The 22,925-nt window shown below is 45.4% G+C and overlaps 1 protein-coding gene across 6 annotated transcripts in view; it reads right to left on the reverse strand.

The window, feature by feature from the left end:
• Positions 1-2,354: 2,354 nt before the first annotated feature.
• KMT2D (lysine methyltransferase 2D) overlaps positions 2,355-22,925 on the reverse strand; it is a 610,975-nt gene continuing 590,404 nt past the window's right edge. For all 6 annotated transcript variants that reach the window (XM_029594656.1, XM_029594657.1, XM_029594655.1 and 3 more), the window contains one exon: positions 2,355-5,294. In XM_029594656.1, the coding sequence (XP_029450516.1) occupies positions 5,202-5,294 (93 nt within the window). In that variant the 3' untranslated portion in view covers positions 2,355-5,201. The remainder of the gene's footprint in view (positions 5,295-22,925) is intronic.

Here is a 22,925-nt window from a genome sequence, read left to right on the forward strand (position 1 = left end):
CCGAATCTCATTGTGGGGTGCAGCTGGGGCCTGTACCCGAGCTGGCTCCCCTCTTGTTGTGCTTGGTCCGAAAGGACTAGTTCCTGCCCGTAGGGCGGGGCACTTGATAGTTGTTCCTGTAAGGATTGAAGCGCTGCGAACTTCTGCCCCTGGAGGACCTGGGGAAGGAACGCCGATTTCTCTTTGTCTTATCTTCCAGCAGTCGCGGTAATGGGGACTCGCCCCATTTGTCGGCCAGTTTCTCTAGTTCGCTGCCGAACAGGAGGGATGCTTTGAAGGGCATCCTCGTGAGGCGCGTTGTGGAAGATGCGTCGGCCGACCAGCTTCGGAGCCAGAGTTGTCTCCTGGCAGCCACCGCAGAGGACACTCCTCTGGCCGCTGTGCGCACTAGGTCGAAGAAGCGTCCGCTAGGAATGATATCGCTGGTTCCACGTCTTCTCCCGGGGTGGTGTTCCTGGTTTGTTGATAGGCAGGCACGTGTCACCACGGTAACAGCAGGCCGCAATTTGTAGAGACATAGCGCGCGACGTCAATGATTGAGGATGGACTCCAGACGTCGGTCATGTGCATCTTTGAGCGGCAGCTCCTCCCTCCACTGGGATAGTGGTGCGCCTAGAGACCGCGCAGACCATATCATCCACTCTTGGGCATGCAAGAAGATCTTTGGTTGCTGGTACAGGGGGTACAGGGCCACCAAGGCTCGTCCCCCTTTGAATGCGGACTCCGGAGCATTCCATTCCAGGTCAATCAGCTGTTGTGCTGCTTGTAAGCAGAGGGAAATGGCGAGAAGTCTGTCGAAGACCCTCCAGCAGGGGGTTCAGTTTCGGTTCCCCCGAAGTACCTGGGCCCGGGATAGCGAGCTCCGTCAGTACATTGATTGACCAGGTCTGGGAGCTTGTCCTTTGTGAAGAAGCATCTCATGGTTCGGTGAGGCTCTGTCCCCGGGGGGAGCTCCCCTTCTTCTAGGGGTTCGGCTTCTTCCTCAGAGGTGTCCGAGTCCCTGTAGATTGGGGCTTCTGGGTAATGGGAGCCTGTGCCTAGGTCTTGAGGGGCCTGGGGCAATGTGGGGTCCCTCCGGTGGAGCATGTGATTGGACAGCCATAGGTTCAGTTGCATTTGAAACAAAGACGTGAATCCCCTTGAAAAAACTCCACCCATGATATGGATGCTGGATCAAAGCAGAGAGGCACTGGTTCCTTGGGGGTCCCCTGTCTGTGGGGGGGGGTCCCCCTGGCTAGGTCCGGGGTGCCCCCTGAGGAGCTGGAACTCGTCCCTGGTGGGACTGGCCCTGAGCTGGATCTCCCAGGGCCTCCTCGCACTGCGTGGCACAGGGCATCGGCTTTTACCCCTGCCGTCGAAGCGGAGAGCAATGCTGCAGTTGCATCAAAAGCATCAAGGCTTATTGGTTGACGGTAGTAATCCCCATGCCTTCTAAGGGTAGTAACCGCCACAACCAGCAAGTTACTCCCATGCACCCTTTATCTTCATTTCCATCCTCTAGCCTTCAGAGAACCACTGTGTTTATTACCTTAGTAACAGAAAATCAAGAGCCTGGCCCTACAACACTGAAGAACACACTACCTTATTCCAACCTCAAGGGCTAGGCAGGCCTTGTCGGGGGGAAAAAAAAAAAAATCTTGCTGCACCACTAATACGTTCTACCATCTGCTGGAGGTAGAGAATTCTGAGGAATTTTCTGGACTGCACCACATGTAAATAGTTGTGATGATATCACAGATAAAGCTGTGCTCTCTACTTCCATCTGTTGATAGTGAGGATCAACCCACATATCAGGACTGGTGTAGCAAGACCAGAGAAAACTGGCTTTATTTGGTCTGCACCACATGTAAGTAGTAGTGATGGTGTCACAGAGAAAGTTGTGTCCTCTGCTGGTGGAGAGGGGGGGGGGGGGGGAGTCTGAACTGGTGTAGTAGGATGAGAAGGAATATAAGTTTGACTGGTGCATAGCTCTATACAAAGTTAGCGCATCAGGTCAAACCTTGTCTCCTCCAGCCTCACCCCTAACACAGGGGCGGATTGGCCTATCGGGAGATTGGGCATCCCCTGGTGGGCCGGTCGCTTTAGTCACGTGGTCTGCCGAGCGCGGCTGTGACAGAGCCGTGCTCGGCAGACCACGTGGTATCTCCTGGGCGGCGAATCCCCGGGCCTGTCGTCATCGGGAATCTGCCCCTGCCCTAACTCAATTAAAGAAATGAAAAGGACAGTAATATTTAAAATGCATTTATTTGTCCTTTAAAACAAAGAAAAGAAGCAAACTTGAATCTGCTCCCTTTGTCTCTTTCACATAAATTATATACATTTCAAAATTATATCCAATACAAAACAATGCCACGTACAATTTTTAATTTTTTTTTATTTTTTAAAAAAAGGAATAATTTTATTTTGTTACAAAGGACAATTTTGCTGTACAGAATGCTCACAATGCAAATGAAGGTCCTCTCTCAGAAGTCCACACGTCACATTTAAAAATAAGGGTTTTTGTTTTGTTTTTTTGTGGGGTGGGGGAGGAAGGGGTAGTTCTTCAGGGGGACTGTAAAAACAAAACAATATGTGTACAGAACCATAACGCTTCAATGCAATTATACAGGCAGGGAACGTAAAAAATAATTAAAAAAATCAAACATTTTAGCTTGGGATTGGATTACAGTTTATATAAAAATTAAAAAAATGTATAAGATCACCTAGAATCTACGTTACTCTACATCTACCATAATCTAAGAAGTCAGACTTCCTGCCTAGCTCATCTTCTTGCTTTTGCCCGGCTGGGAATCCTTTATGCTTTCCCTAAGTAATCTTTACAGAAATTTGGAAAACAAACCAACACAAAAGGGTTTTTTTTTAAATTTATTTTTTTTTATTTTTTAATTATTATTTACGGATTGTTCTGATTTCTAAAATAGCGTCCAGTGGTTTATGGGTAAAAATGGCCATTTCTCTACACAACTCCATTATTTACAAATATTTATGTACTTTTTAAAACATATTTGCAGCTTTGAACAGTTGCGGAAGCAGCGTTAAAATGCAACAGCACTTTTTCTCTCTCTCTTTTTGACTGGAAGTGCTCGTGGCCTCTCGCACCTGATGGTTTTTCTGTCTCTTGGGATAGGAGAAAATGAGTAAAATCTGCAGAGAGGCGGAAGGGTTAAACTCCAACACAGGTCAAAGGCAGGAGGGTCAGGACCCGGGCCCCAGTTCAGCCAGTGCTGAAGACAATTTATTTGTGCGTTAATTCTAGAGCTCATCTTTCCCAATCACATGTTCCCATTCCCCCATCCTGTCTGGCTCTCTATGCAGGGGCCAACAAGCTGGAACCAAACAGCAGTGATCTCGGACCCCGACCACCTCATAACATTCAGCTTGATGGGAGTGACAGGTATTGTTTGTAGACTTATGGACAACAAGTTACCCTGCCATAGGAGGACTCTTACTGTTATAAACCAACAGAAAAAAAAAGGCAAAAAAGAACCCCCCCCCCCCCCCCCCCCAACACCACATCACACACTCATTTTAATGTTTCCTCTCCTTTGAACTTGGGGACATTCTCCAGGACACCTGAAGGATCAGAACAGCTTCCCCATCCATTAAGAGTGCAGGATTCACTCCCCAGCCAATGAGAGCACAGGCTTCAGTGTTCCCTTTCCTTCTAGATTTCCATATATATATATTACATGTATAAATAGATAAATAACCCCCCTCCCTCTGCAATATGCAGACACAAAAAAAGTCTTTGCACAAACAGTAATCGGCTGAAAGCAGCAGTGTAATTAGGGTTTTTTTTTTTTTTAAAGGGGGGAGGGGGGCCCACAGCAAGGAATCCAGAAAATTTAACTCCAGCCATAAACCTTTATATCATCCTCTCTTCCCCTGCAAATAGTACTCCTTCCTGACTTGTCCTAAGGTATTTGGGGGCAAGGAGAGGACAGAATGATTCAGCCAAAAAAAAAAATAACAGAATGAAACCTTCCCTCCCAATCAGTAATTTACTTTTGAATGATTAATCATCTCCACTCAAGGACCACTCTACACAGAATGAGTTGAAAAGGTCCATGATTCAAGGCCTCCCCCTCCCCGCACCGCGCACACAGCTTCTGAAGAAAGCCTCCTTCCAGAGGTGGTCTTGGAAGCCCCAAACGCCTCCACTGGTCAGAAGGTGCAGGACTAGCTTTCGCCCTGACCAGTCTCCAGGAACTCCCAGCCTGGGCTGACAAAAACTCCAAAACTGCCACCAGCACTTCCTGCCATCCTCCTCCCCCCCCCCCCAACTCCCTGAAGGCTGACAAGACAACCCCGAAACTGCCACCAACCACTTCCCGCCACTGCACACAAGCACCTCCTTGTCCTGTTTAGTCTTTGTGACGGAGGAAGGGGACTGGGCAGGGTGTCACATTTGCACATTACACTCCAACACTTAGAATGAGGTAGGTATGAGTGCAGGTGCTTCTTTGAGTTTTATTTCCCGCTTGGTGACGTGAGTCGAATGTGCCTGTCTGTCTTTGTATTGTTCACTTCAGTAGAAACATCTATCTTGTGTCCTGGAGTCTGGGATTGTCTAGCTGGATGAGTCTTTTCTTCAAAGCCTTCGTTACGTTGGTAACTAGCAAGTGATTTTTTTTTTAAACTTTATATTTTACTAATCTTATTTGTACACAGCAAAAGGATCTGTGAGTTTCAGATAAACAAAAAGATACATCATTCAAGAAGTTTTCTGTACAGACCTTGAGGGATTTCTGTTCTCGCAGGGATGTATTTACAGACCCCATTGGGTGCTTCAGTGAGTTTTGTACATCCAATGCCAGTCTCGGCTGAGTGCAGTGCTGATCCATCCTACCATTGGGGATGAGGGGCACAGCAATTCACAGCCAAGAAACAGGAGACAGTAACTAAACAGAAGTCCAGCGATATGAGCTGTGAGCTCTGGGATCAGGCCAAGACCAGAAGCTGGTTCATGTGGCAGTAACAAGCCTGGTCCCCTGTGCCTCTCTGAGTCAGCAGTACCTTTTATCTTCCATTATAGGGAAGCTTCCTCACCTAGCAGCAGCTGAGTCCCCCATCATACTCCAGCCTTGAGGAGGATTTGGGGAAAGGACAGGTGTCCGCAGCAACCAAAACCAGCCTGCCTCAGCGCAGCATCTTGGTTGAGGGGTGCTTTCTTAGCTGAACCACTACTGGATGCTAACACTTTAGTTCATCCATTTCCTGCAGTTCCAGGCTCCACAGTGACATGGGATCTTATGCTGATCATCTTCAAAGTCAAACTGATAGTCGTAGGTCAGCTAGTAAGATAAAAGCAAAGGACAAAATTTAGAATCCACTCTTCTTGAGCCAAAGGAGATAAAATATCCCCACCCTCTAACATCCTCTGAACCAAATAATGACATCTCTCCCTCCTACCAGATATTCATTTTCAGCATCTGTGATTGCTTCTTAGTCTCTTTTTAACTTAGATTCAAATGTAGTATTTTAGCCACAAGAAGACAGTCATTTCTTGGCCTTTTGGCTGAGATTGAGAACTTGTTGCTCCACCCCACTGGGGATGCAGCAGTGGTATGACTGAATTGTGCTTCCCAGGTGGCATGGGGTAAACTGCACAGAGCAGCAGTTATAATCCTAAGCAGCAGTGGTATGATTGCCCTGGGCTGTCCAAGAAAGCACCGGGGAAATCTGCAAGGAGTGGTGGTTACATCCCTAAAGAGCAGTAGTATAATAGCATGCTGGGGAGTTTGGTTATATCTCTCTATATATGTACAAGCCGTTAAGCCCGTTAAAACGGGCTACATCCCTCTGTCTCTCACCTCCCCCTCTCTCTCTCTCTCCCCTCACTCTTCCCCTCCCCCTCCCTCACCCACTCCTCCCCCCCCTCCCTCTCCTATCACTCAGTCCCTCCCTCCCACTCAGTCTCACTCACTCACTCCCTCCCCCCTCTCTCCCTCCCTCTCACTCACGTCCCACTCAACTCTCACTCAGTCCCACTCCCTCCGTCCTCTCCCTCAGTCCCACTCCCTCCCTCCCTCCTCTCTCTCCCTCAGTCCACTCCCCTCCCCTCAGTCCCTCCCCTCACTCAATCCCTCCCCCCTCCCCCTCACTCACTCCCTCCCCCCTCCCTCTCACTCACTCCCTCCCCCCTCCTCTCACTCACTCAGTCCCCACTCACTCTCCCTCAGTCCCACTCCCTCCCTCTCATCTCTCCCAGTCCCCCTCCCTCCCTCAGTCCCCCCCTCTCCCTCTCACTCAGTCCCCTCCCTCTCACTCAGTCACTGAATCCCTCCCACTCTCTCTCTCCGTCCTCCCTCCCACATCAGGTCCGTCCTCCCATCTCTCTCTCTTCTCCCTCCCTCGCTACCCGCCTGCTACCTACCGCGTCGCCGAACTACGAGGGTACCGCCGCCGTCTCGCTACCCACCCGCCGTCGCCGCCCGCTTGCCGTGTACCGCCGACGACCTGCCATTTTTTTTTTTTTCTTTCTGAAGCTGCCTCAGAGCGACGTGCTCGCCCGCACATTGCGCGTAGAGCTGGTCTCTACTGCGCATTTGCGGGCCGTCGGTCACAGGCCATTATAAGGTAGATGCATTTTATATTATCTCTCTATATATGTATGCATTTTTACATCCTCCTCACTAATCTTGGTAGCTGTGGGGATTACTACAAAACTTGATAATAAGACAGGGAAGGTGACCTGAGTGTAGTTTAAGTATTCGTCTTATAAGAAGCAATGCTTGAAATAGCCTAATAGCAGAGGTGGTGTATGCCATCACTATAACAGTTTTCATGCATGCTTGGGAAAGTTATAGAGGGCAATGATGAGAAGAGGTTTGAAAATTTAGACAAAAAGCCTTGGGGAAGGGGGCTAGTTGATACTGGGTTGCATAGGAGAATTTATATGTGCAGCTACCTAAAGTGGTCAAATCTTAATTGGGCAAACTGGATGGGCCATGTTGGTCTTTATCTGCCATCATATATTATGTCATTATTTATTTGTACAATGGGCTAAGCAGGAGGATTAAGGCCTGTAAAACTGGAGAAATTTAATCTTACCTGATAATTTTCTCTTTGAATCCTGCCGTACCAGTCCAGATGAGTGAGTTATGCCTCCTTGCCAGCAGGTAGAGACAAAACTACAAATTTTCTATGATATCACTCATAATTCATGAGTTAATGCAATAGTAAACCTGGTCAGTATACCTTTGTCAAAGCTCATCAACTATCATCAGAACAGCAAATGAGTAATGTTTATAATTTTTAAAAAATAGTACCTACTCCAAAGCCTTTTATTTTATCCTCCTCTCCCCTTTGGGAAGGGAAGGCTTTTAAGAAGAGAAGAGACTAATAAGTCCTGCTCCCTTCTAACAACAAAAGAACAAGCTGTAATTTTTATACTTTTGCTATCCTAGACTGATCGTGGAGGGGTATGGACTGGAATGGCAGGATTCAAGAAAAAGAAAATAAATTAACAGATAACATTCAATTTCTCCTCCCTTATCCTGCCATTCTAGTCCAGACAAATGGGATATATTCATGCTTCTTCAAGCTGGATGGGAGGGGAGTCTAGGCTGTTCTTGAGACGTCCAAGCAATAATGTTTAGCAAAGGAATACAAAGATGACCAGGTTGCCGCCTTGTAAATATCCTTTGGAGTGACCATCCTAGATTCAGCCCAGGAAGCTGATTGTGCTCTCACTGATTGCACTCTCAGCTCTTCTAGAACTGGTTGCCACTGGCCAATATATGCTGTGCCAATAGCCTCCTTAATCCATCTGGCTAGAACAAGAAGTCATCTCACCCTTACGAAAGCTGTTAAAGAGGTCAGTCTATCTGACTTCCAAAAGGAACTGGTCATTTTAAGATATCTCAAAATGGTTCTACATACATCCAATTCATGCAGACTTCTATTCCTTGATGTAAATATCAGTAAGGAAATTGACTGGTTAGGGTGAAAGCCTAAGATCCCTTAGGTAAGAAGGCGGCACAGGATGGATCACTACTTTTTCCTTGGAAATCAACAAGTATGGATCCTTGCAAGACGGGGCCCTATGACTCCAAGATGTATCTTGCTGAACAAATTGCCACCAGTAGTGGAGAAATTACTTACCTGATAATTTCATTTTCCTTAGTGTAGACAGATAGACTCAGGACCAATGGGTTATATGCTCCCCTGCTAGCAGATGGAGATAGAGTCAGGTTTCAAAGCTGACATCAGCCTAGATACACTCCTGCAGTGACCTCAGCCCTTCAGTATTCTCTTCAAAATCCACTGTGGACATATTGAAAAACTTGATTAAAACCAACTTGACTAAAACAGGATAATTGTAACTGTACTCAACCAAACACTGAATCCCAGCAAGATTATAGATGCCCTGATCTAGGGATTGGGTTACAGTTTACCTGTAATCTCTCTTGGAATCTATATTAATTTCACGGGCGATTCCTTGGTACCGTTCTTGGGCAGCCATGTGCAGGATATTGAGTACATCTGTTTACACTAAGGAAAATGAAATTATTAGGTAAGTAATTTCTCCATTTCCTAGCGTGTAGCCAGATGGACTAAGGACAAATGGGATGTACAAAAGCTACTTCTGATCGGGGTGGGAAGTTGCTCGTGGTCTGGTTAAAACCGCCCTTGCAAAGACTGCATCCTCTCAGGCCTGAATGTCCAGGCAATAGAACCTGGAGAAGGTGTGTAAAGAGGACCATATCGCAGCTCAGCAGATGTTGACGGCAGTCAGCAGTCTAGCTTCCACCCAGGAGACTTCCTGAGCCCTAGTGGAATGAGCTTTTAGCTTTCCTGCTCCACATAGGCTCTTCCTTGATCCAGCAAGCTATAGTAGTCTGCGAAGCTTGTTCACCATGTCTCTTTCCACTGCAAAGGACAAAAAAGTGGTCCGACTGCGAACCAGTTCTGAAACTTCCAGATACCACACCAAAAGCCTACTGACGTTTAAATGGTGGAGGCGGTATTCTTCCTCGTCCTTGTGCCTATCTAGGGTTGGCAGCGAAATGGACTGGTTCAAATGAAACTCAGAGACTACCTTGGGCAAAAAGGATGGAACAATATGAAATTGTAATGCTCCTGGAGTCATCTGGAGGAATGTTCCAGACACGACAATGCCTTTAGTTCAGAGATGTGATGAGCCGAACATATAGCCACCAGGAACACCGTTTTCAGGGTTAACAAATGCAAGGAAAGACTGTGCAGTGGCAGAAAGGAGGGCCCTGCCAAAAACTCCAAAACTAGATTAAGATTCTACAAAGGAACCAGCCACCGTAGGGGTGGCCGGAAGTGCTTCACCCCTTTCAGAAAACAGGCCATGTCCAGATGGGCTGACAGGCAGGTTCTGTTCATCTCGTTCCTGAACAGGAGAGCGCCACTACCTGGACCTTCAAGGAGTTAAAGGTCAAACCTTTATTCAAGCCAACTTGGTTGGATCATAACATGGACAAAAGCAGTCTCAAACCCTCCCAGTCCTTGGAATATCTGGGAGTCCAGTTCGACACCAAGCAGGGCAAGGTCTTCCTCCCGTCCATGCGGATAAGGAAGTTGATGTCCCGAGTGTGTCGGTTGACGAACACGATACGGCAGATGGTGCGGAGCTATCTTCAGGTCCATGGTTTGATGGCGTCAACCGTAAAGGTAGTACCGTAGGCGAGGGCACACATGCAACCATTTCACCGCTCCCTACTGTCACGTTGGAACCCACTGTCTCGACTATATGATTCGCCTCCACCTACCGATGGAAGTATGTTCTCTACTCCAGTGGTGGCTGCAGGAAGTTCATCTGGGAAAGGGTGTAACCCTATCCCCACCGAACTGGCTGGTCCTAATTACAGATGCGAGCCTCTGGGGCTGGGTAGCTCATTGTCAGGAACTGACGGCCAGGGGTGTTGGACCAAGGAAGAGGCACTCTGGAACATAAACCACCTGGAAGCCCGGGCAGTCAGATTGACATGTCTACAGTTCAGCCACCTATTCCAGGGTCAAGAGGTCCACGTAATGTTGAACAACTCAACAATGGTAGTGTACATCAACCACCAGGGAGGAACCAAGAGCCAGCAAGTGTCACAGGAGATAAATCTCCTTATGGAATGGGTGGAAATACATCTACAGATGATCTCGGCCTCCCACATTGCAGGAAAAGACGACATCGGAGCAGACTTTCAAAGCAGGGAGAGTCTAGATCCAGAAGAGTGGGCATTGTCAGCCAAAGCCTTTCAGCTGGTAGTAGGTCACCGGGGCCTCCCATCCATCGACCTGCTAGCCGCATCTCACAATGTAAAGGTTCCCTGATTTTTCAGTCACAGAAGAGATCAGTGGGCCCTGGGGATCGACCATCTCATTCAGACCTGGCCGGAAGAGGACCTGCTTACACCTTCTCTCTGTGGCCCCTGCTGGGCCAGGATCATTTGCAGAATCGAGCGCCACAGGGGATTAGTCCTACTAATAGCTCCAGATTGGCCCAGGCGTCCATGGTATGCGGACATGCAGAGACTCCTGGTGGAAACCCCCTATGTGCTTCCCACCTCACAGGGACATGTTTCAGCAGGGACAGTCCTTCATGAGGGTCCGACTCGATTCTGTCTTACGATTTGACCCTTGAGAGGGCTCGCCTGATGAAGCGTGGATATTTGGTGGCAGTAATTGCCACCGTACTCCACACATGGAAGTTCTCTACATCCTTAGCGTATGTCTGGAGAGTATTTGAGATAAGCTGCGAGGAACAGTGCTGGGGAGGAGCCGGCTGTCGTGGTATATGTGGGCACCAATGACATAGGAAAATGTGGGAGGGAGGCTCTGGAAGCCAAATTTAGGCTCTTAGGTAGAAAGATTAAATCCAGAACCTCCAGGGTAGCATTCTCTGAAATGCTCCCTGTTCCACGCGCAGGTTACCAGAGGCAGGCAGAGCTCCGGAGTCTCAATGCGTGGATGAGACGATGGTGCAAGGAAGAGGGATTCAGTTTTGTTAGGAACTGGGTAACCTTTTGGGGAAGGGGGAATCTCTTCCGAAGGGATGGGCTCCACCTTAACCAGAGTGGAACCAGACTGCTGGCGCTATCCTTTATAAAGGAGATAGAGCAGCTTTTAAACTAGAACAAAGAAGAAAGCCGATAGTCGCTCAGCAGCGCATGGTTCGGAGAGAGGTATCTTCAAAGGATACTAATAATGCATTAGAATTACGGCATCCCGATAGTGAGGTTCCAATAATTAGAAAAATAGTCCAAGTGCCTGTAACTAAAAACTCACCTGAGCTAAAAAATTCTAACTTATCCCTATCAATTAAAAAGCAGAATGAAAATACAAACAAAAAACAAACTTTGAAATGTTTGTATGCTAATGCCAGAAGTCTAAGAAGTAAGATGGGAGAATTAGAATGTATAGCAGTGAATGATAACAGACTTAATTGGCATCTCAGAGACATGGTGGAAAGAGGATAACCAATGGGACAGTGCTATACCGGGGTACAAATTATATCGCAATGACAGAGGAGCACCCGGGAGGAGGTGTGGCGCTTTATGTCCGGGATGGCATACAGTCCAACAGGATAAACATCCTGCATGAGACTAAATACAAAATTGAATCTTTATGGGTAGAAATCCTTTGTATGTCGGGGAAGACTATAGTGATAGGAGTATACTACTGTCCACCTGGTCAAGATGGTGAGACGGACAGTGAAATGCTAAGAGAAATTAGAGAAGCTAACCAAATTGGTACTGCAGTAATAATGGGAGACTTCAATTACATTTACCCAGTCAATATTGGGGTATCATCGGGACACGCTAGAGAGATAACGTTCCTGGATGGAATAAATGATAGCTTTATGGAGCAATTGGTTCAGGAACATACAAGAGAGGGAGCAATTTTAGATCTAATTCTCAGTGGAGCACAGGACTTGGTGAGAGAGGTAACTGTGGTGGGGCCGCTTGGCAATAGTGATCATAATATGATCAAATTTGATTTAATGACTGGAAGAGGAACAGTGTGCAAAATCCAAGGATCTCATGCTAAACTTTCAAAGGGAAACTTTGATAAAATGAGAAAAATTGTTAGAAAAAACCTGAAAGGAGCAGCTACAAAAGTAAAAAATGTCCAAGAGGCGTGGTCATTGTTTAAAAAATACCATTCTAGAAGCACAGTCCAGATGTATTCCACACATTAAGAAAGGTGGAAAGAAGGCAAAACGATTACCTGCATGGTTAAAAGGGGAGGTGAAAGAAGTTATTTTAGCCAAAAGATCTTCATTCAAAAATTGGATGAAGGATCCAACAGAAGAAAATAGGATAAAGCATAAACGTTGGCAAGTTAAATGTAAGACATTGATAAGACAGGCTAAGAGAGAATTTGAAAAGAAGTTGGCTGTAGAGGCAAAAACTCACAGTAAAAACTTTTTTTAAATATATCCGAAGCAGAAAGCCTGTGAGGGAGTCAGTTGGACCATTAGATGATCGAGGGGTTAAAGGGGCACTTAGAGAAGATAAGGCCATCGCAGAAAGATTAAATGATCTCTTTGCTTCGGTGTTTACTGCAGAGGATATTGGGGAGGTACCTGTATTGGAGAAGGTTTTCATGGGTAATGATTCAGATGGACTGAATCAAATCACGGTGAACCTAGAAGATGTGGTAGACCTGATTGACAAACTGAAGAGTAGTAAATCACCTGGACCGGATGGTATACACCCCAGAGTTCTGAAGGAACTAAAAAATGAAATTTCAGACGTATTAGTAAAAATTTGTAACCTATCATTAAAATCATCCCTTGTACCTGAAGACTGGAGGATAGCAAATATAACTCCAATATTTAAAAAGGGCTCCAGCGGCAATCCGGGAAACTACAGACCGGTTAGCCTGACTTCAGTGCCAGGAAAAATAGTGGAAAGTGTTCTAAACATCAAAATCACAGAACATATAGAAAGACATGGTTTAATGGAACAAATTCAGCATGGCTTTACCCAAGGCAAGTCTTGCCTCACAAATCTGCTTCACTTTTTTTGAAGGAGTTAATAAACATGTGGATAAAAGTGAACCGGTAGATGTAGTATATTTGGATTTTCAGAAGGTGTTTAACAAAATTCCTCATAAGAGGCTTCTAGGAAAAGTAAAAAGTCATGGGCTAGGTGGCGATGTCCTTTCGTGGATTGCAAACTGGCTAAAAGACAGGAAACAGAGAGTAGAATTAAATGGACAATTTTCTCAGTGGAAGGGCGTGGACAGTGGAGTGCCTCAGGGATCTGTATTGGGACCCTTACTTTTTAATATATTTATAAATGATCTGGAAAGAAATACGACGAGTGAGATAATCAAATTTGCAGATGACACAAAATTGTTCAGAGTAGTTAAATCACAAGCAGATTGTGATAAATTGCAGGAAGACCTTGTGAGACTGGAAAATTGGGCATCCAAATGGCAGATGAAATTTAATGTGGATACGTGCAAGGTGATGCATATAGGGAAAAATAACCCATGCTATAATTACACAATGTTGGGTTCCATATTAGGTGCTACAACCCAAGAAAGAGATCTAGGCGTCATAGTGGATAACACATTGAAATCGTTGGTTCAGTGTGCTGCGGCAGTCAAAAAAGCAAACAGAATGTTGGGAATTATTAGAAAGGGAATGGTGAATAAAACGGAAAATATCATAATGCCTCTGTATCGCTCCATGGTGAGACCGCACCTTGAATACTGTGTACAATTCTGGTCGCCGCATCTCAAAAGAGATATAATTGCGATGGAGAAGGCACAGAGAAGGGCTATCAAAATAAGGGGAATGGAACAGCTCCCCTATGAGGAAAGACTAAAGAGGTTAGGACTTTTCAGCTTGGAGAAGAGACGGCTGAGGGGGATATGATAGAGATGTTTAAAATCATGAGAGGTCTAGAATGGGTAGATGTGAATCGGTTATTTACTCTTTCGGATAGTAGAAAGACTAGGGGGCACTCCATGAAGTTAGCATGGGGCACATTTAAAACTAATCGGAGAAAGTTCTTTTTTACTCATCGCACAATTAAACTCTGGAATTTAGGATGTGGTTAGTGCAATTAGTATAGCTGTGTTTAAAAAAGGATTGGATAAGTTCTTGGAGGAGAAGTCCATTACCTGCTATTAAGTTCACCTAGAGAATAGCCACTGGCATTATCAATGGTAACATGGAATAGACTTAGTTTTTGGGTACTTGCCAGGTTTTTATGGCCTGGATTGGCCACTGTGGAAACAGGATGCTGGGCTTGATGGACCCTTGGTCTGACCCAGTGTGGCATTTTCTTATGTTCTTATACCTGTTCATTTCCCTTCCTTGAATACAGTTAGACCAGTCTAGACAAACGGGTTTTGCACATCAACCAGCACATGGAGACAGATCAACAGGTTTGCTAATGTAACTCCTTATATACCTCCATGCTGACACCAGCCCACCAGTATTTCTGTAACAAGCTAACTGTGGACAATTTCAACATAATCAATACTCAAATCATGCTATTTGATTTACTCTTTTTTTTAACCAGTGGACTTCCAGAAGAATGAGGAAGCATAAAGGAAAGAAGAGTTTCCAACAGTAAACAAGAGAATACACTCACCTGCCATAAAGAATAAGTATTCAGTATATTTCACAACTCCACATATTTATCCACAAGAGCATCTGCAATGCAAAGTGCTGGAAAAAGAAAAAGAAATCAGTAAATAGGTAGGGTCCTGGACTGGTCTGACTATATTCAAGGAAAGGAAATCATCAGGTAAGAAGTCATTTCACCTTCTTTTTCATCCAGTCAGACCAGTCCTGCGAATGGGATATACCCAAGCTACTCCCTTACAGGGCAGGTCGCTTCCTGAGTTCCTCGCAAAACCGCTGATGTAAAGGAGGTTCCTCTCTAAGCCTAATATCCAAATGGTAATGCTTAGAAAACATATGCAATGAAGACCAAGTTGCTGCTCTACAGATCCCAACTGCAACTCTGCCCATGAAGTAGCCTGTGACTTTGTGGAATGAGCCTGAACTTGCTTTGGCAATGGAATACTGGAGTCCACACAAACTTCAGTGATAACCTCTTTAATCCAGGATGTCAGTATAGTCCTAGAAGCCTTTCTGCATGAACAAAAAGATAATCAACTCACCTGAAAGCGCTGGTGACTGTGAAATATCATATATGATGTCTCCTTGTGTCCAAGGGTTGAAGTAGTGTGTATTCTTCAGAATCTGTCTTCCTGCTAAATGCAGGCAAAGAAACTGACTGGTTGAAATGAAACTCCGAAATTACTTTCGGCAGAAAGGAAGAAACCGTACAAATTTGGACCTTATCTTTTGTAATCAATAAGAAAGGTTCTTTACAAGAAAGCGCCTGCAACTCCAATATTCATTGAGCTGAACAATTAGCGACTAGGAAAACCATCTTCAAAGTAAGCAGTTTCAAGGAAATAGTCTTAAGGGGAGCAAACTGTGATCCCACCAAGGATGACAAAACTAAGTTCAGATCCCAAGATGGAGCCAGAGTCCAAAGCAGAGGTCTAATATGCTTAACTCCTCTCAAAAAACAAGAGGCATCCAGGTGAGAAGACCATGGTCTGCCTTGTAAACACCCTCTACAAAAGGAGAGTCACTACCTGCACCTTTAGAGTCTCTCTCCCTCTCTTGCCAGCAGTAGACCAAAATGTGGTAAAAGCCTGTCTGGGAACTTCTCAGCTTGCAATGTGAAAATATCATGGGTACAATAAATGAAACACATGTTGTGCTAAAATGCAGTAAAATAGTGCTTGTTGTGGTATCTGGAAAATTACCCTAACCAAACACCTTTTTATAGCTGTGTTTAAAAAAGGATTGGATAAGTTCTTGGAGGAGAAGTCCATTACCTGCTATTAAGTTCACTTAGAGAATAGCCACTGCCATTAGCAATGGTTACATAGAATAGACTTAGTTTTTGGGTACTTGCCAGGTTCTTATGGCCTGGATTGGCCACTGTTGGAAACAGGATGCTGGGCTTGATGGACCCTTGGTCTGACCCAGTATGGCATTTTCTTATGTTCTTATGTTCTTACGAGTCAAGCCCTTAGAAAGGACTTCCTGCAAAAAGTCCAGAATCAATGGGACTGATGCGTTTGTAGGAGCACAGTGACACCGAGAACATCAATCCTCAAAACTCTCCAAGCATTCACATAAGCCAAGGAAGTGGATAATTTTTTTTTAGCTTTAAGGAGCATAGCCATCACGGCTTGAGTGTAACTTTTCTTCACTAATCGTGCCCTCTCAAGGGCCAAACTAAGACAAAATTGATCCGGATATTCATAAAACATTGGACCCCTACATAGTAACTCCTTATAAGGTGGAAGCTTTAGAAGACTGTTGCACAGCAGATGTTTGCGATCCATACACCAGTCAGCGAGACCAGTCCAGAGGCATTAACAGCACTAATCCTGGATAACTTGGAATCCTCTGAAGTACTTTGCCTATCATGGGCCAAGGAGGAAAAATGTATAGAATCTCCTGTCGGCCAATCCTGAACTAGAGCATGAATTCCGGAAGAACAAACGTGTCTTTCGGCTGAAAAAACATGCACACCTTCGCATTCTTGCCGGTCACCATCAGAAAAACTTCTCGTCAACCTCATCTGGTGACAATGTAATCAAAGGCCTCTTGAGACAGAGAGACCATTCCCCCTGGGTCCATGACATTGTGACAGAATCTGCCTGAACACTGTCCATGCCTGTAAATTCATTTCAGCCCAAAGGAAGAAGCAGATCCAACTCTGATGACACCTGAGGACTTTGGGTCCTTCCTTGATGATTTATGTATGCTACTGCTGTGGCATTATTGGACGTTACTCTGACTGTCTGCCCCACTATTCATGGTGCAAACTGGAGGAGAGCCAGCTAAATTTAAACGGTTGATGGACCATCTCGTTTCCTTGGAGTCCACTGTCCTTGAGTAACCAACTCCTGATAGTGCACCCACCCAACCCGACAGACTGGTATCTGCCTTCACTATGATCCACACAGGGGCCATCAAATCCTCTCTCCAGATGCTTGCAGTTTAGCCCCATCTCAAGCTGTCTTGCCAACTACGGAAAGGGCATTCTCACTGAATAGTCTTAGGATTCCATCTGGAAAGCTAGGCCCTTTGAAGAGGACGCTTTTGTGCCCTTGCCCACAGTTCAAGATCCAAGGTTGCCTCCATGGATCTAAGAGTCTGAAAGTAGTCCCAGACTATATCAGATTCCTGGTCACTTCTAAAACTCAGTTCTGGCCACACGTCTGAACACTTTGTTTCATAAATCGTAACCGTCCTATCTTTGTATCAAACTGAGTTCCCAAGTAATCCCAATGTCTGAGATAGCTGAAGATTGCTTTTGGGTAAAATGAAATCTACCCCAATTCCTGCAACTGGATAACTCGCTGAGAGGACTTTGCTCTTATCAACCAATCATCCAGATAAGAAAGTACCAAAATACCTTCCTTGTTTGAAAAGATTCTTAAGCCAATGCTAACCCAAAGGGAAGAGCCTGCAATTGAAATTGGCGATCCAGCACCACAAACTGCTGGAAGTGCTGATGATCCTTTCTGAATGTGAAGATAAGCTTCCATCAAGTCCAAAGAGGACAGAAATTCTCCCTTTTGTTCTGCTATAATCACAGATCTGAAGGTTTACATCCTGAAACGGATCATCTTCAAGAAATGGTTGACTCACTTCAGGTCCAGGAGAGACTGAAGGACCTGTTTTTTAAGAACCACAAAATAAATGGAGTAGCGTCCCAGACCTTCCTGGTTCTTCAGTACTGGAATTACCACCTTCAATCAAGTAGGCTTTGCAGAGTCGACGTTATGGCTTCTCTTTTCCAGTGTAATGCCTGTTGGAGAAGGGGACCCCTAGTGCTGAGGGGTGGTTGACACTGCCTAGTGAGCAAGCCCACTAGGCCCACCCCATCATCTGGCGAAGAAACACTAAGTGGAACCGACTGGAGCTTCATCTATACCAGCCCCGTTCCCCACAGGTTAAGCCTTTGGGTTCCAGGGACTGGCATGATTTAGGTGGGTCCCCAGGGCTATCCAAGAGAAGAGTCCAGACAAGCGTGGGTCAAGGCAGGCCGCAGACTGGGTAACAAGCCAAAGGTCAGTGCAGGCAGCAGAAAGACTAAGGCCAGGGTCAGTATCCAGGAAGTCAGTCTGAGACAAACAGAACAGACAAGATAGACAGGACAAACAGGACAAGCAAGGAAACGTACCAGCAGGAACTGGACAACAAAAAGAGCACAGAGGAGCAAGGGACAAGTGACAAGGCAAGGAACCATGACAAGGGACACAGAACAAAGTACAAAGCAGGAACAAGACAAGGATAGCAACATGCACTGGAACACAAGGGCACCAGAAGACCTGTTGCTGAGGCACTGGCTGGTTGCAAGAGAATTTCTTATATACTCCTGGAGGATGTGACATTATCAGCCAGCGCTACAGGAAGTCCTGGCTAGGGGACCTATAAAGGCAGTCCAGATTTGGAAGACGTTTTAACCTGGGCCCTTGGAACAGCATGCTGCCGGAGTCGCTTTGGATCAGAAGTGAGGGGGGCCTAACATCCAGACCAAGCAACAAGAAGAAACCATAAAAGCATGGGAAACTGGATGAGCGAATTCCAGGGTATAACCATTTTTTTTTTTTTTAAATAATCTCCAAGACTCACTGGTGTGTTGCAATTTAAGCCCACCACTGATAAAGTTGAGACAGACAGGACTGGAACCTGCCCCAAAGAGCTCCGACCTTGCATGAACCTCTTCGATACCTCCCATGAGATGAACAACTCCAAGATGGGACTTTGGTTCTATTCTTTGGGAGCCTCAGCACCTTCGAGTCGCCCCCATGTTTTCCAGCTCTTCTCCAGACAGGAGCCAACCCTTAAAGGCAGCTTAATCAAATTAGAATTAAAGACAGAGTCTGCTGATGAGTTACACATCCAGAGAAGCCTCCAAGCTACTAATATGGACACCACCCATGTGGCCAAGGTGCACATCACATCATAGCCAACGCTTGCCAGATATGCCACTCCCGGTTCCAAAGGCAGGGATTCTTAGTGGCCAAACAGATGGATGAAGTGATGATAAAAGCCAGAAAGATACTTGGATGCGTAGGGAGAGGAATGGTCAGCAGATAAAGGGAGGTGATTTTGCCTCGTATAGGTCCCTGGTGAGGCCTCTCTTGGAATACTGTGTACAATTCTAGAGACTGCATCTTCAAAAGGATATAAACAGGATAGAGTTGGTGGCTACTAAAATGGTCAGCGGTCTTCGTTCTAAAGCATATGGGGATAGACAAAGATCTAAACATATATATTCCCTAGAGGAATGGCGAGATAGGGGAGATATGATAGAGACATTCAAATATCTCAAAGATTTTTATGCACAGGGCTTTAGTCTTTTTCAATGGAAAGGAGGCTCTAGAACGAGGGATCATGAGATGAGGTTGAGTAATCTTAAGTAATATTTCATTATAGAGAGGATGGTGGATGTGTGGAACAGCCTCCCAGTGGAAATGGTGGAGGAAAAAACAGTATATGAATTCAAGAAAGCATAGAATAAACACAGGGTCTCTCTAAGGAAATCACGAGAATTATAATGCTAAATAAATTGGATGGATGGGCCAGTCTTTATCCGTCATCATGTTTCTATGAATCCTCCCTTAACTCTTCCTGAGTATCCTGTGCTATACATAGTCCACATCTCACCACAATACTCCACTACACTGAGATCTGAAGAGCCATGCTCACAGTCTCAAAGGCCTGTTTAAGCACAGATTCTCTCTCTGTTCTGTGTGTCCTTACGCACTTCCCCACCTTCCACCAGAATGGTGGTCCTCTGTCACCAAGCACACCAAGGCATCTATCCAGAGAAAACAATTTTTCTTTCACCTGTGGATCCAAAGGCTTGGCCAGCAAATGGCCCCCTTTGAAAAATCTCTGGGGCTGCCCATTTTAAGTCAAATTCTGCACCGCCTAGTGAAGAGGGAAGAAACATCAATATTTCCTCAAACTGAACATAACTGGATCCTTCTTAGGAACTGGAGTCTCATCTTTGTCATTTGTTATCTGCAATGTGCACAGAGACATATCAGGGACATCAACTCATCCCTATGAAAGAGATGCAGCATAGAAGTATGATCTTCATCCTCAGGAGGAAACTCATCTTTCTCTAAATACCTTTTGCTTTCTCTCTCTGAGGGAATCTCCTAAAATATCTATGAAGAATAATAATCCTTGTCTGGCCCTTTCTTTTAAACTCCTGTTTTAACTCTCTTTTCTCAAAGTTCTGGTATGGGTGGTGCTGGATAGGCAGAGACAGCCCCTGGGGTTGTGCCTTGCCCCATGTAAAAAGCCTGCAGTCCCTTCAAAATTTTCTGAGAAATCGTAGCCCAGGAGAAACAAACAGACACTGCTGCAGTAGAAGCAGCAACAACTGGTCTTGGGCTCACTGCGGTCTCAAACCCACTGCTCAGACTGAAGAGGGAGCCCAAAATCCATTTCACTGCCTTGTGGCTGTGACATGGCCGTTGAGGCATTACAGAGGGGTTCACTGTAAACTTCTCAGGAGTTGCTTCTCCCAATCCAAATCCCCCTGTCACAAAAAAAAACAAAAAACCCCCAAAAACAACACACAGATTCCCCGGGCCAAGGAACACTCCCCCTGCAAACTTTAACAGTGCTGCCAGCCTGCACTTTGCATATATGGCAGGCAGAGCACGTCTTTAATCCTGCGCTCCCCTGCCAATGCCAGCTTGTTCACATGTACTATTGTGCTAAAAAATGCAGTGGTAACTCTAATCTCCCCCAGATTGCTCCAACTCATTGGCTGAATAGATAATAGATTTTTCTAAGATAAAACCAGAGCTCCAGTGCTGCCATGGTCTGCTGCTGCTGAACAGCTACTCTCATCCCTGAAGTTCCTCTTTTTTTCTTTTGTTACTTTATTGAAAACTGGCAAAACACACTTACTTAAAGAAACAGTCCATTGTTTTGTAGGAAGGCAAAAAAGGAAGAGAAGAAGCACTAAGGAGGGAAGAGGAGAGGGAGGGAAACCTTCATCAATCCTCCTGGAAGCCCCTGGAGCTGACCTGCTCCTCAGAGAGAGTGAAGGATTTCACCTTTGAAGCTGATCTTTTCTTGACAGCTAGGGGGCTCTGCTCTACTGAGTCTTTCACCTCAGGAACTCCAATAATCTTTCCTTGTTTAGCCTACTAGGCCCGAGTCCAGGGCAGGGGAGGCTTGCCTACCATCTGCTAGAGATAGAGAATACTGGCAGGCTGGTGTCAGTGCAGAGGTATATAAGGATTGACATCAGCAAGCCTGTTGATCTCTGTCTCCATCTGCTGATGGGTGTGCATAACCTGTTCGTCTGGACTGGTCTGACTGGATGAAAAGGAACCCATGATAATTATAGCCAAGGTCTTAATCGAGGGGTGGCCAATCTCAGTCCTCAAGAGGAGCAACCATGCCTGGTTTTCAGGATTCCACAATGAATATACATGAGAAAGATTTGCATGTACTGCCTACAGTGCATGTAGTATTGTAGGCAGTGCATGCAAATCTCTCTTATGCATATTCACTGTGGATATCCTAAAAACCAGGCCTTAGTTGACCACCCCTAACCTAAAAATCACACTGCAAGTCTGCCAGGAAAGTTGCATCTGTCTTCATTCAAAGCAACTCACTAGACTCAAGAGCTCCAAACCCAATCCAGGGCATCTGTAAGCTGGTGTACTCATCTCAGTAGAGCTTTGGCCACAGATTGAATCTTGGAAGGTTAATGCCAATGTTTCAAAGGCATACTGGGATTCAATTTTTCTTTCACAGGAGTACCTGAGAGCCATATCTGCTTCCACATAGATTGTGGCCTTGTGAGTAACGGTGGTAAACCAAGAGGCCTAGGCATAAGCAGCACTGAATCTACTATTTGGGATCCTGCCAAGTACTTCTGATCTGGATTGGCCACAGTTTGAAAGAGGATACCAGGCATGATAATTTATCTGACCAGGAGGGTGGTTCTTAATTACACTCTTGGCTCTCAGTCAGAAGGAGAAAGCTTTCTCATTACTTTTCCCAGCTTCAGGAACTTCCCATTCCATAGTAATCATGTCTCTAAATAGCCCTAAATAAGGGAAAGGACTTTGGAGATTTCCTGCATCCTTCTGGAATGGGATCCCCTTCTAATTTGAGATTCTTGGTCTGCTGCTTTGCTTAAGGGATTTCAGCCTTTGGGATACAAGACAATAAATCCTCTCTTTTAACCAGCTAGAGAAAGAAGACTCCTTAGTATCTGCTAACAGAAGTTCCCATGACTTCTCTTCTGAGAACACCAACAAACTGGTCCTCTCCTCGTTCTGAGGGACTGTCTGAAGATAATGGTTTTCTGGAGATCCTGGAAGAAGGTCCCTATTGCTCAGTCAAAGGCTGCCAAAGAGTGAGAACACTGAAGATAATATATAGCAATTAGTGGCTTGCAGCAGAAGGGCAAGTTTCATATTGATATGCCCCTGAAGCAGAAATCCGAAACATGTCATGTCAGGTACTGATATAGAAGAGTAGAAGCTTTTCATGAATTTTATTTGCATTTTCGAAAAATAATTGCAGGACCTGTGATTATATATTACCCTAACATCTGTGATGATTCTTGGATAAAATCTTGACAAATCCTGTAGTGTCTATCCTTTCCAACATTCTTCTCTTTTTCCTTTTTTTTTTTCCCAAATAACTTGATCAGTTATCCTGCTCAATGCAAGGAGCCCTTAAACACGGAGGGAACACAACTAGAGACTACAGTACTGGAATGAGGCCAAGACAGAATTGGAGGGGAAGGAAAGGAGAAGAAAATAAAGTCACAGCCCCTAGAGAAAATTTCAATCCTCCAAGGGCGTTGAGGCCCCTCATGGTCTCAGGAAAACAGGCTATCCAAGTC

This window comes from Rhinatrema bivittatum, chromosome 3, assembly GCF_901001135.1.
Source record: "Rhinatrema bivittatum chromosome 3, aRhiBiv1.1, whole genome shotgun sequence".
Classification (NCBI taxonomy): domain Eukaryota; kingdom Metazoa; phylum Chordata; class Amphibia; order Gymnophiona; family Rhinatrematidae; genus Rhinatrema; species Rhinatrema bivittatum.